The sequence below is a fragment of the Patagioenas fasciata genome, chromosome 11 (assembly GCF_037038585.1).
Source record: "Patagioenas fasciata isolate bPatFas1 chromosome 11, bPatFas1.hap1, whole genome shotgun sequence".
In the NCBI taxonomy this organism is placed as follows: domain Eukaryota; kingdom Metazoa; phylum Chordata; class Aves; order Columbiformes; family Columbidae; genus Patagioenas; species Patagioenas fasciata.
Window position 1 is genome coordinate 10,109,657 of NC_092530.1, and position 15,755 is coordinate 10,125,411.

Below are 15,755 nucleotides of genomic sequence, written 5' to 3' on the forward strand. Positions count from 1 at the left end.
CAACATCCAGGTCCAGGGACATCGACAACCCTGTTAGAAAAGTTCTCAGAAATGGCACGTGTGTCTACTTACACTAAAACAAAGCTTTATAAACACCGTAGTTAACTTTATTTTCCATACACATATTCTGCTTTCAGCATATTTGTTACAGACACCACTCTTCATGCTACAACAACCTTAAAGTGCTGGCTCATTTATTGACTTCTGCTGAAGCCCAAAAAATACTTTATAGGGATATATAAAATATATATATACATATGTGCATCTAGGAAATGACCACATTTTACTAAAATAGCATAGCAAAAGTGATGCAAAATACTTTGATCTGCAATCTGAGCATGAAACCATGGATGGAATCCATCTGCTGGCAGCAGAGAAGCAACACACTCTGACGAGCATGTGTTACTCAGAAATTGCCAGTCTCAAAATAATTCACCATTTGCTACGCTGGGAAATCAAGTATTGGGAGGGGAAAGGCGCAACACAAAACACCGAGACAACCAAAGCACACAGTCCAACCCAGCAGTGTTAAGGTACACTCCTAAAAAAAGACAACTTGGTTTAAGAGCCAGTACAAAAATCAGCATTGTCAGATTTGGGTAAAGCTTATCTTTGGTCACAGTGAGGACAAGAATAATTGAACGTACAGGTGTTTCTCAATCATCAAAACAACTGTTGTGAAATCTCCCTCCCTTGATTATATAGCTACTGTGAGTTACTTAAACACCAGCGCTCTCTCCTTTGTGCATGTGAATTACAGAAGGTGCTTTCCCAACAAGGTAGGCACAGGCTCAGTGCACAAAGAGATTAAATATTGAAGTAGCTTTAGCAAACACTTGCTGCAGAGGACAGAAACTGTGTGCCATCAGCAGCTCTGCACACCCGGCAGCCCCCGCGCTGCCCCTCGGCTGGAAACCAGGGTTTACCAACATGGACCAAAGCGGCTGAAAGAGCAAGTGGGTTCTTTCATCCTGTCAGTGTGAACCTGATGGGAATGGAGCAGAACACAACCACAAACGACCAGCTTCTATTTTGGTGCAGTTTAGATATGGAACATAGAGTTCCAAAAGGTATGGCATTAATAACAAAAAGTATCTTCAAACAAGTCAGATGATCTTACTCATTCGGAAGTCACTTCCTTCACTATATATATATATATATATATATATACACATACACACGTAAGTTTCTTCTTTATGATCAGCATTTGTCATACTAGAAATGTTGTGCTCTTACACCATTCAACATTTTTGTTTTCAGAGAGTAATAATTAGGAAGTTAAAACCAGACTAATCCTGTCAAAACAGACTGGTTTCATATCTCACTTGCACCCCTAGATCACAGCTTTTCAGTGATGCCGTTACCCTGTGAAAGCTGCTCAAAGGAACTGCAGGAACCTCTGAACAATCTGTGTTCTTGGTCTTTGAGAGATCCCACAATACTCTTGAGCCTCACGTGGACCAGTGCTCAAACGCTGTGCTTCGTTTACGTGCACAGAATTAAAGCTGAGACAAACTGCAGCCAGGGGAATTCCAGCCTCCCACCCCCATTTCACAATTCAGCTCAGAACAAAAGGGAAAACACAGTGAAACAAAATAGCACAGGACACATTTCCTTCAGCAGACTGTTGGCTTTTCTGAGCAGTGAGAGCTCTCCAGGACTGAGCCTTATCTTAGTGAACAAAGACATTAAAGACCTCATGCTAGCGCAAAGTTATTGAACACAGATTGGCAGTCAACTTCTCCAAACTGATGTTAAATAGATTGATTTACTAGAAGAATCAGATGTTCTTCTCATATCATATTAGTTTATTAGTGAGATCGGGTACTACCTTTACATTCAGAGGAACAGGAAATCCAGATTGATTCACAAGAACAAGCTGCTAATGAAAAAAGACAACAGCCATATGCCAAGTTCCCAAGCGACATCTGTTAAGAGCTCGGTATTCATTTTCCCATTGCAGGTACACTCCCGTTCTACACGGCGTTCAGACCTGTGATTATGGTTTCAGCTTGAGCATTATCCGAGATAAGCTGTATGCAACTAGAAAGTTTCTTGTATAAAAAGATTAAACGGCAGAAATGAAGTTCCATAGATGTCTTGTTTATGCAGAATAATCACCCTTCTCACGCGGACACACATCAACCCTACTCAGTTCTGTGGCACTCAGAACACTCTCCAAAATCATACAGTAGCTTCAAGTAATTCTGCAACTCCTCTTCAGACTCATTGTACATCATGGGGTTTTAGTTTGTTTTTGTTTTTTATAAAGAAACTATGAATTTCTTTCTTTTTTTTAAGGGGATGATCAGGGACTGTGGGAAAACAAGAAGAGCAGGGAAGGTGGCAGAGACAGAATTAAGAGATTATACAGACTGGTAGCCAGTACGACTTTTTCTTCTTCCAATGATATAAGATATAAAGACAAGAATGATAAGGAAGCCAAGCGCCATGCCCACTGTGATGGGAATAAGAAAGTTCAGGTCAGAATCAGCAAAGCATTCTTCAGCTGCAGAAAGAAGAAAAACAAAACCAAGAGAGAATGAGTTAGTAAAGGAAATGAAGCACTAGAAACCACAGAAAGCAACAAGAAAACAGACACTTTTGAGAACTTACACGGTATTAGACACAATGCATCTAAAGTAAAAACAGTATTGAGGAAAGAATTGAAAGATTTGACTTCTTTAAACATATATACCACACACACCATTTGTATTGGTAACATACTGCTTCTGATTGGTATGTTGAATTTCATCTTCCTCTAGCAAGCAGTCCAGCCAGGTTAGAAACACAGGACAAAGCAGCAGGCTGAGCTGATCACAGCTGAGTTCACAGCAATGTAGCACCAAAGAAGACAGACTGGTGTATCATTGCCGTGACCAAACCCTCAAATCACCAGCACTTCTCTAGGTTCCCTGGGCACCAAGAGATAACAGACAGCAAACCAAGTAACAAAGCAGAAATTTACCAAAAGCCACAAGAGAGTGCAAATATAGGTATGGGGGAGCACTGAATGGAAAACACTGAAAGACTCTTTGGGTGAATAACTTTATTTTCAATCCAAATACAAGAAAAGCATTACCAGTTCCAGCTGAGAATTATCTGGACCTTACCAAAATCAACACAGGAGACAAAAAAAGGAAGAGACAGCTGTAATGCTACAGTGGCTTTTAATATATAGGTTGTAAAATAAGCGAGGAACCCCGTGCTGATACAAACACTCATACAATGATTAGTAAACAGCTCTGGGAACTGATTTGGAACTTGGCGATGCACCTTGGTACCACCCAGCACAGTCTGTGTCCTGCCTCCACACCGCCGGGTGCTTCACCTCCATGCTTTTCATACAGTAAAACTCCTTTTAAAACCTGCTTGAGTTTATTTTAGAGCAGAGTAAGCACCGTGCACACGTTCAATGCTTCAGCACATTCACTGTTGTTTTAAGTGAATATTTAAGTATTTGAGCAGCTGAATCAGGCTTAATTGTAGGTAATTTACCATCTCGATTTAGCTCACTGCAGCTCAGCACACACGTGCCACTACCTGTTCACAAAAGGCTCCGCAAAGCCTTCGGCTAAGAGGAAAGAACACATGCAGAGGTTCAACACCTGAAAATACTGAACTTGGACAATCTGAAGGCATCTACTGCCAAGCAGAGCAACGCTTGGATGGAAAAGAAAAACAAGAGGAAAGGAAATACATACCTTATACAATGAGCTGTTTCAAAATATTCTGACTACTGAGAAAGCATTTGAGCATCTTAAAAACAGAACTACATTTTGTGTTTAGGCATCTTTGTTCACTGAAGATCAATGTACATAATTTAATTACTACGTGCTGGATAATGGGTCATTACTACTAAACACGAGTGAATTTTCTAAGGATGAAAAGTGGCCAGCAGGCAGCCACAGAAATTCCCTTTCTCTTTTTAAAGAAAGCAGGTGGCTTCAATACGCATCACACTATGGCATTGCCATGGGGAATTCCGAGGATAAGGAGTTCAAAGTTTCGTACCAGGAACATTCCATCCTTTGCATCTGTGAGTCTGTGGCACCCGTCTGTCCACGTGTGGTTTCTGTACCCTGCTCAGCAGCTGCAGACACGTGTCTTCAAACGCAGGACATGGTAAGTGTGCCCTGTGACAACCAGACTCTGTGTTCAGGTCGGGAGAATGGCTTTTCCAGCATCTTTGGTTGAATGAGTCTCCATTCAAAATCATCAGCAATTTTGGCCCAGTATAAAAGCTATCTTGCCTTTTCTTTCCAATCATGAGCTGCAACCGATAGCCCAAAATTGTGTGGTTTTATTGGTGTATGCTATAGAGAATACCGTAGTAAATTTTAAAAGTAAAAAAAAAGGCATTTGCTAGCTGGAAAAGCTTCTTCTGAGAACTACTATAACAGCATGGCATCTTTAAGCTACAAGATCAGAAATCTTGGTATATCAGATGATAGTTTTAATATTTAGTAAACTGTATATAAGGCATGGTGAATAGTAATCAGAACAAACTGCAGTCTGTGACAGATGATGCACATTCGACATCTGCAAGCACACCCAAGTTAAATGGTGCTTCCACACACCAGAACAAAACTATTTTCATTCACATAGTGCCACTGCATATCTTCAATATTCTGAAATTAAAAGTGCAGTATTTCTGAAGAACTGAATGTCATTCATCAATTTATTATGAACTAGAACATACTCTGGCTAAGTTGGTATGTTTGACCATAAACCACGACAATACATGCTGCATCATTCTTAAGCAGGTTTGTTTTTAACAAACAGTTTGCCTGACTCAGCAAGCAAACCATCTTATGAGTTCAGATTTCTTTCCCATTTTAAAACTACCCATATTGAGCATTATAACCTTTCTTGTAACCAAAATAAGCCAGTAAGTACTAGGACATGTAATCTTCCCAAACCTGTTCTCTACTGCAATGGGTACAAGCTGTCTGCCTCTAAGCTGCAGTCTTCAGCTAAGTAGAAAAAGGGCAAGTCTGGGGGAAAAAAATGCATTTACATAAAAGTATTAACACTATAATCCCCCTCTCTTTATTTAAAAGTTACACCTTTCCCCAACAGGCCATGCACATAACCCTGACCTCCTCCCACTCCCCAAAATACAATAGCAATAGTTCCCCTTCCCAAACATCAGAACTAACACACTCATAATTCCATGACAGACTCTCTTGAAGAGCATGTACCTGCATATTACTGTAGATTTATCATTCCTGTACACCACAAAGTCCAGTCCTCCAGTGTCTAGATACTCACTGCAAGTCTCCAGGACAGACAATACCGGAGATAAAATTACAGTAAAAATCACAATGCTTTGGTAAAAAAACACAGCCTTCCCACTTATCTCAGGACAGCAGTAGCTCCTGCTCATTCCAAGTTCTGTCACAGACTCTTGCAGACTGACTTACCCTGATAATTTGACAGAAAAGTAATACCTGCAGTCCCACTGTAGTTTAAATTCACCTTGACTGATTTAAATCCTTCTGAACCTCACTGCCGAGCTCTTTAACAAGAGCCCATTAAAATACTTGTGTTTTTCTTCATATTAAAAAAGCTTCAGCGGACTTCGGCTTACACTTCAGGAAGGTGATCAGACTACTTCGACTTTGTGTAGCAGATAGGAAGGCAGCTTTGACAGACTCATACAGGCAGTGCAGGTTAGAACCAAGAAGAAAGGGATTAGGATTAGACCACACTTTTTCCTCTTGTCATATGACTACAGAGTTGACAAGATGGGCCAGAAAGAAGGACGGTAATGGGAACGCTGTGTCCCTCTCGCTGCAGAAAAGAGTCTATAGCAGTACTGTTACCAGAACTGGCAGCACAGACGGTATCAACGCAGCTTCTACTGTAGAGGATGCAGCTACTAACCAGTTCCCCAAAGGCTCCCTAAAGCTTTCCCGCTTCTGCATGTGGAGACCAACTTCATCTTTCAGGATGACTGCAAGAAGAAACTGAACCATTCACAGTTGTGCAGTAATTTAAGATGACTGGCAAAATCAATCAAAATCATCTCATCCAGATGGAGCTACAATTGACAAAGAAGTTGACGAGCACGTTTCTAATGATGAACCAGACGTACAGTGTTCCAATCAGTTGCCGAGCTGTCTTCTGCTAGTGGGCTGTACCCAGGCACACTTCAGAACGTGCTGCACAACCAAGCACTGAGGAGCACCACGACCAGCTATTCAAGAGAATCTCAGATATAGACTGACGGAAGTTGACCTTACGTAGTTTATTTTCTTTAAAAAGGAGAGTACAAGGTGTCTGGTTTCAAATCAGTTAAAAAAACGTGAACAAGTTTCCTTAAGAAATAGAACAATCTTTATTATTTAGAGCACACATTAAACAGGTTGACAGTTCCCTACAGAGCAATATATACAGGAAAACTAGTGGTTTTATAACACGCAGTCAGGTGAAACTTAGATTTTTTTGAACCAGTTATCTGCACATCCGTCTAGGAGTATTTTCAACTCTGAGCCAATACATTTGCAAATGAAGATTAAGTTGCAGGTTCTTGCAAAGATACTTCCAGTATTGTTGACTTTTGGGAGCAGTTCGCACTAATCTTCTCTACTGTCACTTGGAAACTGTGCACAGCTCAAAAATCTGCATGGTCAGATGAATGCAGTGTGGTAACTACTCCTTAACAGAAACGCATGTAACCGGTGCTGCTGAATATCAGGCACAAAAATGCTAAAAATCTATATGAACGCCTGCATTTTAGGGTACATTAATAAGAAAGTCATTAGATCAACTTTTTTAATTAAAATGGATAGTCTGGAAGCCTGTTTCAAGATTAAACCTATAGTAGTTCTCCACTTTGATTAAAGTGAATTGCAGTAACTGATGCAAAAATAAAGCTGTAGACTACAAGCTAGAGTAAGCATTATCCACTTATACTTGCTTCCTTGGCTAGTGTCAAAAGTAAACTGTTTTCAGAAAAAAAATTACTGAAAGAAGTGTATCGTATGATTTGTATACAAACATGCCACAGACACCTCTACAACCCTAGAGAACACTAGTCAAACACTAAACCAGCTTTGATGCAGGCTGAACTCATTCTAAAGGAGGAGACAATGTTATGCTCATTAAATAAGTATTTTAGGCAGCTCATGTTATGACATACGCAAAAAAAGTCACACTTACCCAAAAGTCTAAGTGACTTCTTTTTTTTCCATGCAGTAAAAACTACGTATGACAAAGGGAGGCCAGAGGAAAGTTGTGCGGCAATGGCTGGTCTCTACTGAGCTGCAGTTCAAGAATGGTCCAGTTGCGCTGCGTTTTTTAAGCTAGTTATACTTTCCATACAGCAAGCAAAACCAGATGTAGTGGGTCCACCTCAGACTTATTTGGCTTTTGCATTCTTAACATTAATAAATGCTACACAGTAAACGATCAAACACAAAGCACATTAAACATTCAGAATGCCAGTGGCGAGCAGTTATAATGTGAATTTTGACTGGCAGAGAACCATTCGAGATGAAGATTTAAAGACAGCTGAAGCTGCAACAACAGATCCTGGCTCATTAAATGAGATCATCTTTAAACAGTGGTCATTCAAAGGAACAAGACAGACCAGTTCTGCGCAGAGCATAATATAAAGTTAAGTGCACTTTAAAGTTCTGGAATTTTTACAAAGGTTATTCCCTTTAAACTGATGCCAACAAAAAAACCCAAAGTTGCATTAGTTTAGCAGAACTCTGCCTCAGTTGACTATTTTAGATGATTGCCAGGATATAATAAGTGATGAAGAATTCAGTGCCTAACAGTAATTTTTCTTTTGAAAGCATTTGGAAACAGCACTGAAGTCTTCCCATATATCCACCATTTGGCAAGTATGTCACCCACATTGTTTGTACAGCCAGGTTATAGGAATGATTCCTGAAACCACACCAAGGCAGAAGTAAACTACTCAAGTTCTGTCACAGCTAAGTTACTGCTGCCACTTGAAGAATGACTCAAGTTCAGCCTGAAGTTCAATTATACGAAAAACGAAGTTGTTACTGGGCGTTGTACAATCCTTGTTAAATACTATACAAGTCAACATAGTGACCAATGCTTCCAGCTTAACCATCAATTATGACAACAACTAAGAAACGCAGAGGAGAGAAGCAAGTACAAATTCTATGCTATTCTGGGAGTTGCTCAATGCACATCAGTTTAAGATGCAATCTTGCTTCAGGCTACAATTTGTAAAAAGCAGAAATAAATCCTAAACACTTCAAGGTTTTTGCAAGATAAAATCCTTAGCCTAGCAATTCCAATATTTGACATCTTCGAAACAGCTACAAAACCCACGTCATCTTCTTAGAGCAGGAAAACTAAAAACATAGTTCTGCTTCATCTGAGATAAACGTTCTTTGTTTCTCAACTCCAGTCAGCTGCGGCTAGTAATTACTCTTAAGGTTGGGGTCTTTTTTAGACTTCAGAACTTGCACTTGCTTTGTTTAGAGTGAAATCAGAACAGGAATCACATTTAGATTCACAAAGTTTGATATCCAGCATAGCTTTTTCTTCTGCCAATTATGTAAGCAACCACTATAATGGCAATCAAGCAAGCAAGTGAAGCACCAACTACAATTGGGACCAGAATGCTGTCATCATCCAGCGAACACTCCTGGGCTGTAGGTGAGAAAAAGGTTGCAACAAAGAATAAATAAAAACAAAATACTATATAATTAGGAGAAGAAGGAAGCTAACTGCAACTTAACTACAGAGTGAAAGGGAACCTAGCTCTTTAGAACATATTAAGATAAATACTCTTTACTCTGCATACATTGGGGGAGCTAACTTACCTCTGCCTAAAAAAAGTTCAAAGAATTGCACTCAGTCTGTTTGCCTACAGATCAGTTTAGTAATAAAGACTGTGCTGAAAGTATTATCATTAAGTACAAAGATCAAGTTACACTAAAGATCAAGAAAGAAGTCATTTAAGCCATTCCAGTTTCTCCAGACAAGACCAGAACAACACAGCAAATAGACATTTTAGAATCCTTCTTTAGTTCTGGATATCCAAGACTGCCCTGAAAGAACCTCTGTCAGTTCATTTTTCCCCCCAATACTCCTGTTCCTTAGACTAACAGGTAAAAAGAAACATTTAATAGTATTACCAAAGTCCATTTCTGCTAAAGTTTTGCCTCATTTTCTTATACATTCAAGCTACAAAAAACTGCATGTCAAGATGATGTCGCAAAACTTCTAACCTATTCTGCAAGGCAATGCTTAAATCCCTTTTCAGTGCCCCTCCCTCCTTCAAGTTTTAGGAAGGAGAACCAACATACTTAGCAGACATTTTTTTAAGTGAGAACAAAGCCTTCCTTGAACTTGAATGTCAGCCTCAGAACTTTGCATTCCATGTGTGTAAAAAACCAAATCAAAACACAAAAAACCCCCAGAACTCCAGACAACAGAACAAGATCTTCAAAAACAAAGCACTTGTGCCTAACACTGGCGCTTTTTAGCAAGTAAGAATTTTGCAAGCATCGCAAAAATTAAAACTCTTACCTGTAGAGAATTTATTTTCCTTCACAAGGAATGGCTGAATCCATAGATTAAAAGTATGTATTTGAAGGTTTTCATTTATCTCAAGAGTTTGCTCTTTTCGGCACATATAAGAACTACCAAGGAAAGTATCCCACTTGCTGAAATTGTTGTTATCTGCATTTGAAATGACTAAACAAAGGGAAAAAAAATAAAAGGAGATTTGCACGCCTACTTTAGATGCAAGAGAATTGCTACTACAATCAAGGAGCTGAATCTAGATGGACAAACTTTTCAACACTGTCTATTCTGAAACACAAAGTAGTCTGAAGTGTGACTGATCTGCTCAACCTAAAGACATCTAGCACTGAAGTTATTACAGTACTTAGCAGTAACCTGTCCTCCATACATCCTCCATACAGACACGACATTAGGCTTTCCTGGTACCTCCACTCATCCCAGCATTGCACATTTGCAATTTAACTGCAGTAGCACTGACAAGCAACTTTAAAAAAAAATACTTTTATTCTGGAAAAAAGTATGTTTTAGTTTTTGAAGGACCGATCTCTTTTCCCAGTGAGAGTTAAGTAGAAATGGTTGGAAGATACAGCAGCATCTTCAATCAAAGATGACAACAGCTGGTTTAGGAAAAAGAATAAGCTTCAGAATCGATACAGCTGTATTTCACCCTTCAAAAAAAATCATGTTACTGAAAACAGTTACGAAGAAGCCCTCTTAATTTATATAAGCTTACCGCAGAATAAAAGACCCCATCAGCAGAAGTTTCAGGAAAAGAGAATGATCCCCCATCACTGTTTAAAGTAATTCTTACAGCCATTTCTGCTTAATGATTTGTTCCTACCAACATAAAGGCTAAAAGTAGGAAGTAACAGTAACCAGGAATAGCATTGAAAAAAAAAAAAAAGTCAGAAGTATTTGATAGATACATACACTGGATAAAAGCTTATACTTGCTTTAAGACAAATACCATTGCTTACCAGAACCATTCAGATGGTTAAGCAGGGTAACATTCACCTCTTTCAGATAAAATTTTGGTACACTTACACTTGTATTTTTCTGTTTAAAAGGCAAGAAACAACTGTCAGTGTGCAATTTCACATTTTTAACTTTAAAAACACATGCTTTAGAAAGTCTAACACATTTACCCCAGTCTTACATTTTCTACAACTTTTACCGAACTCTCGATTTCACTTGAGCCAGTCAGCTAACCAGTTCTGCTTCCCATCTGGGAACAGCTGACCGCCAGCAGAAGGATTTTACTGTGACTGATCATCATGCGACACTGTGGAACTTAGTTTAATATAAAACAAGTTACTTACAACAACAAACGTGAAAGCAATCAAAGTGCTGTTTCCATCATTCAGTCTCAGAGTAGCCGTTGTGTTGCCACATGTACCATCTGCACTAGTTGTCTTTGGATTGATGTTGATCAGAACAGGCTGAAATACAGACACCACACGTCACAGACATGCAGCTGCCATTAGGAACACATTGTTCTAGTCAGTAGTCTTAGGCTAGAAAATCTTGTTGTGAATATGACTGCAGAAGGACTGAGGCAGGCTAAAACTGAACCAAGGCTACTCGAGTTAAGCTTACGTCCTGGCAATACTGACGCTAACAAATTGCCCCGTGAAGTCTTATTTTGTTGACCTAATACAACAAGTTAGCTTTGGCACCCTCTGTGGGGAAAGACAGTATCTGCAGGGACTAACGACATTAACAGCTCAGAAAGTTCTAGGCTTTTAATGCTGCTAGAGGTATTCCTGGGAATGAGTTATGTTGAATCCACATAAGGTTTTGAAGTGAGATATTATGCCACGATACTGCTCTGATATCGGAGAGGTGCTATATACAATACTTAGAAGCAGTTCTGGACAACCAGCAGTGTATGAAATAAACACCCTGTGCTCATATTTCACACCAAATAACTACAGCAACCTTTCTACTCTTCTAAAATAGAAGAAAAGCACCTTGTCTTTGGAAACATTCAGCTGCAGCCCCACAGTAGCCAGAAGACAAGTTTTATTTCCACTTTTAAGAGAATAGTTTCCTGTGTCTGGATTCTCCACAGGTTTGGGCGTAGCGGTTGGAGCGGGTGATAAAGTGCTGGTAGATGCAGTAGTTACATTGGCAATAGTAGGCAGAACGGTAGGTGCAGAAGTAGGTGTGTCGGCACGACATCTGGACTCTGAAAAGACATTTTAACCACCATTTCAGCACTGAAATTTTATTAAAGTCTCCTGACTCAGAGGTCAGTTCAATACAGACACCGATTTCTCTGTTGAAATCTAGGGAGTCTGCTAATCAAGTCGGAAGTCTCAAGCTCAACACTACAGCACAGTATTCCAAACAATTTACAGCTACCACTTATTCTCAGAAATTCTGTAACGCCCACAGTTTTAAATCCACATAGCATATGCAGTACTACCTACCTCCAACACACGGAAGCGAAACCCACGGACAAAGATAGCTAAGTGGTTACAGAATCATGATATGAATCTGCTGTAAACAAAGTAAGCAATCCTAGGGAAGCAACATGTAGCTGGATGATGTGCTTATCTCTCAAGTAGCTGAGGTATAAGATAAGACAACAGGTCTGGATGATTTAAACGAAAAAGCATAGGCTGCCACTGAAAATGGAACGCAGGCAGTTAAAAACCTTGATCTAGTCAGCAGCAGTAGTTCTGAAGTCCTTATTTTTAATACCCCAATTACTGGAACACATGATTTATTAGATGACCACCTTGGCATGGGAACAATCTACATTACTATATACTACTAAGTCTGTTCTACTAACCTATTCTTCCAAGAAAAAGGAAAGATGTACTGAAGGATATTTACATTAATATTATTCAGCACAGCACATCTCAGAGCTAGTAGATTTTTTATTATGGAACTCTGCTCTCTGCACTAAGGTACAATACAAAAAAGCTCATTTACAAATTAAAATCCTCACCTTTTTTACTGATTGTGCCATTCTGAACAAAAGCCTGCAACGTAACATTCCAGAAAATCTGTACTACATTTTCTGTTTCAAAAGAGTCAGCATTGTGACACACGTAGACGTTATTCAGGTGAACTGGAAGCATATTATCCTTTACAACAACGGTAATTGGTCCTACAAAAAAGTACAAATTTTAATGTTTTATGAATTGCAAGAACATTTATATGTAGTGTTATGTTTTATATAATTCCATAAGACAAAGAGTAAAGAGATAATTAAATTTAACAATCCTAACCTTTCTTAAATGTTTTACCAATGTGTCCTGATCTGAAGTGCCAAATACAGAGAAGTAACCAAGTTTTCGGAATCAGACGTTAGGAAGTGAACCTTTTGACTTTGTTTTTTAAAGAAAAAAACCCACAAACTACTGTCAGTAGGTATTAGTACAGAGAAAGCCTAATGCTGCAGTGCTTTGCTAGGTGGAAGGTGAAGTAGCACATGCTAAAAGGAATCTTCCATATGCCTGTTCTGTTCTAGCAGCACCTCACAGATCAAGGCTGTTCAAACAGTTAACTTTCTCCTTCCTTTCCACTTAAAAGAATTATATGTTTAGTGATGCTAACTAGTATATATTCTTACCCAGCAGGCAGGTATGACGAACAACAGTTAGGCAGCATATGGCACAGAAGTCATTAGATACATTATTAGTCCTTCTAACTTTAAAAACCCAACCGAGGCTAGGTATGCAAGATCTGACACTCACGGCCATGACTGTTTACTAAGCAGGATTCTGCACTGAATATTACCTTTTCTTTTCGCATCAGGAAATAGAGCAGTATCATTAGTGTTGTAGGTAAATGTGACAAAATCCCCCTGGTAAGTTTCATTGTTTTTTGTAAAGTTATTGCTCCAAGAGTGACCTTCTCCAAACTGCAATGCCACAAGTGCAGCTTGTGTGTCATTGCCACAGACGCTTCCATCGTGTGTCACATTGGATGGCAAATCCAACGTTATGTTTTTCTAAAAAAGAAAAGGGCAATTTCAAACATTTTCATAGATAGCAGTTCTTCCCCATGACAACATTATGAACCTGCTGAGTCAGACTGAACCTTGCACAAGATTAGTGTGCTCATTACAGGCCATTCTACAAAACTACAAAAAAAGGTCCCTGACATCCGACTTAGAAAGGAGCCATATCAGATTCACGTTCCGAAGTCCAAATCTAACTTGGCTATAAATCTTGACTGTGTTATTTACGTTTACTATTTGGGCTAAGAGCATTACTACACTGATACACAAAAGCCATCAAGTTTGACCAGTATGCCACTTAAGCAATGGCAACATGGCACTTTGAGTTATTTGTATTATTAACTGAGAATTTATGCTGTTTTAAAAATGAATATTTAGGAATACTCTCAACAACTGATTTAGTAATTAAAAAAAACAGGTTCAAAAATCAAACACCACAGGCAGAAGAGTGTACTTAAACTTCTACCCAGGACAAAGTACAGTTCTCAACAAGAGTTGCCTCCAAATACTTACGTAATCACTACTGTTTGTTTCATATCGTATCAAGAATTTCATCATCCATTTTGCATACAGGCACGTAGTATTAGAGGCATCCTTTACTTCTACTTCTACTGCATAGGACTGGAAAAAACCTGTAAGATATGATTATTAGCTAGTAAGACATTGCTTTTACCTCATTTTCTCAAGTGACTTAAGAGAACAGCTCACTCCAAAGTAGTAAATCGTTTCAGGACTGGATTCAATTTGCCAGACAGTGAAAGAGTAGAGAGATTTCTAAAAAGTAATAAAACTAGGAAATGCACCATGAACGCTGAGAGAATGCTTTATGGTCTGTTTGCCTGACAGAGACTGACAATGTAAATTGTCAGCATTCAGGTGACACACTGAGCAAACCGAAGGGTGAACACATCACCTCACGTGCTGCCTGGACACCAGGGGCTTCCTATTGTGTTTCACTGGGGTGCGAGCCAAGCTGAGCCCTCAGCGGCGACACTTCATCGTGTTTGCGCAATTCCTGGCTCGACAGACACGGACGTTAAATTCCCTTTACGTTTTCAGAGAACTTCGTAATAGCCGTTGTGTTTTTGACCCCGTGAACCTCGGCCGGTTTCGCTGTGCGCCGTTGTGACCATTGCCCCCGCAGCTCCGCGCTGACAGGACCCGCACACGCAGGTCACCGGCGGCTGCGGCCCCAGCGGCTGTGCCCGCAGCCCGTCCGGCCCGCAGCCCCGACGCCATCCCAGCGGCGGAAACAGCAGGGCCCCGCTCCCCTCCGCGGGTGACAGCGCGGCCTGGCACCGGGGCCGCCCCGGGGAAGCCGCCGCCGCACTGAGGCGGCCCCGGGCCCGCCCGCACCCCGGCAGCGCCCGACGCCGCGTCACGTGCGACACCTGCTCACCCCCCCTAGACGGCCACCCGCAGGCCCGGCGCAACCCGCGGGCCCGGGCCGGCCCCGCCGCGCTCACCGGAGGCGCCGAGCAGCAGAAGGAGCAGGCAGGCGGGGGAGGGGGAGCGCGGCTCCATGTCCGGGACACCCAGTGGCAGTGAGGGGCGAGCAACGGCGGCGAGCGGGCGGCAGCGAGGCCTCGCCACCGGTCATGTGACGAGAGGGGCGGGGCCACCCGTGCGCCGCCAATCGCCGCGCCCGGGCCTCGATTCAATGGGTCGCGGACAGGACGCTCACTGAGCGCTGCCTCGGGCGGGCGGCGGGTCGGGGAGGAGCCGTCGCTGCCGACCCAGGAGCCCCGGCGGGACCTGGCGGGGAGCGGCACCCTTAAATAATTAATAAATAATCTTAAATAATTAAGATATTTTCCATGTTTACAATAAATAAGAAGGGGGAAGAAATAGGTTAAATTGACCTACATATTTAAGTTGGTGGTGCAGAGCAGCAGAGCACTGGAGCGGGTTATGGCGTGGGGCCATGGGGGCTCAGCAGGGCTGCCTTGGGGGCACCGCGCTGCTCGGGGACATGGGACTGTCCTGGGGACACAGCGCTGCCTTCAGTGTCCCCTGGGTCTGACACCACTGCCATTGCTGTCCCTCCTGTCATGCCACCCAGGACCAAGCAGGGCTGGCCTTGGTCTCCCCAGGGGACTGGGCAGAAACCTTTTGCCATGGCCTCTGTGGAGCTGGGAGGAGGTTGGCACCAGCACTGAGAACTGGGACGCTTTGCCGTGTTGTCACTCATGCTGAAATGCAAAACCTGGGGCAGAAAGCAGGTGGGAGAAAGCCTGGTGCAAATGTGAGAGAAAAGAGC

The 15,755-nt window shown here is 41.4% G+C and overlaps 1 protein-coding gene across 2 annotated transcripts; it reads right to left on the reverse strand.

Annotated features, from left to right (window-relative positions):
- Positions 1-1,749: 1,749 nt before the first annotated feature.
- Positions 1,750-15,116, reverse strand: LAMP2 (lysosomal associated membrane protein 2). Of its 2 annotated transcripts, none has more exons than XM_071813432.1 (9): positions 14,962-15,116; positions 14,009-14,127; positions 13,273-13,486; positions 12,479-12,640; positions 11,493-11,710; positions 10,842-10,961; positions 10,500-10,578; positions 9,526-9,693; positions 1,750-2,509 (listed from the first exon to the last, which is right to left on the reverse strand). In XM_071813432.1, the coding sequence occupies exons 1-9, from the start codon at positions 15,017-15,019 to the stop codon at positions 2,367-2,369; spliced, it is 1,281 nt and encodes a 426-aa protein (XP_071669533.1). In that variant the 5' UTR covers positions 15,020-15,116; the 3' UTR covers positions 1,750-2,366. The 2 variants fall into 2 exon arrangements, with proteins under 2 accessions (XP_071669533.1, XP_065702395.1); XM_065846323.2 differs by lacking the exon at positions 1,750-2,509 and adding an exon at positions 6,320-8,643.
- Positions 15,117-15,755: the final 639 nt, after the last annotated feature.

Coding starts and splice junctions, on each gene's coding strand:
- LAMP2 (XM_071813432.1), bottom strand. CDS start 15,019: ATGGAGCCGCGCTCCCCCTCCCCCGCCTGCCTGCTCCTTCTGCTGCTC. Junction 11,711..12,478: donor TGGCACAATCAGTAAAAAAG/GTGAGGATTTTA, acceptor ATGTCTTTTCAG/AGTCCAGATGTCGTGCCGAC. Junction 10,579..10,841: donor TTGCTTTCACGTTTGTTGTT/GTAAGTAACTTG, acceptor CCTTTTAAACAG/AAAAATACAAGTGTAAGTGT.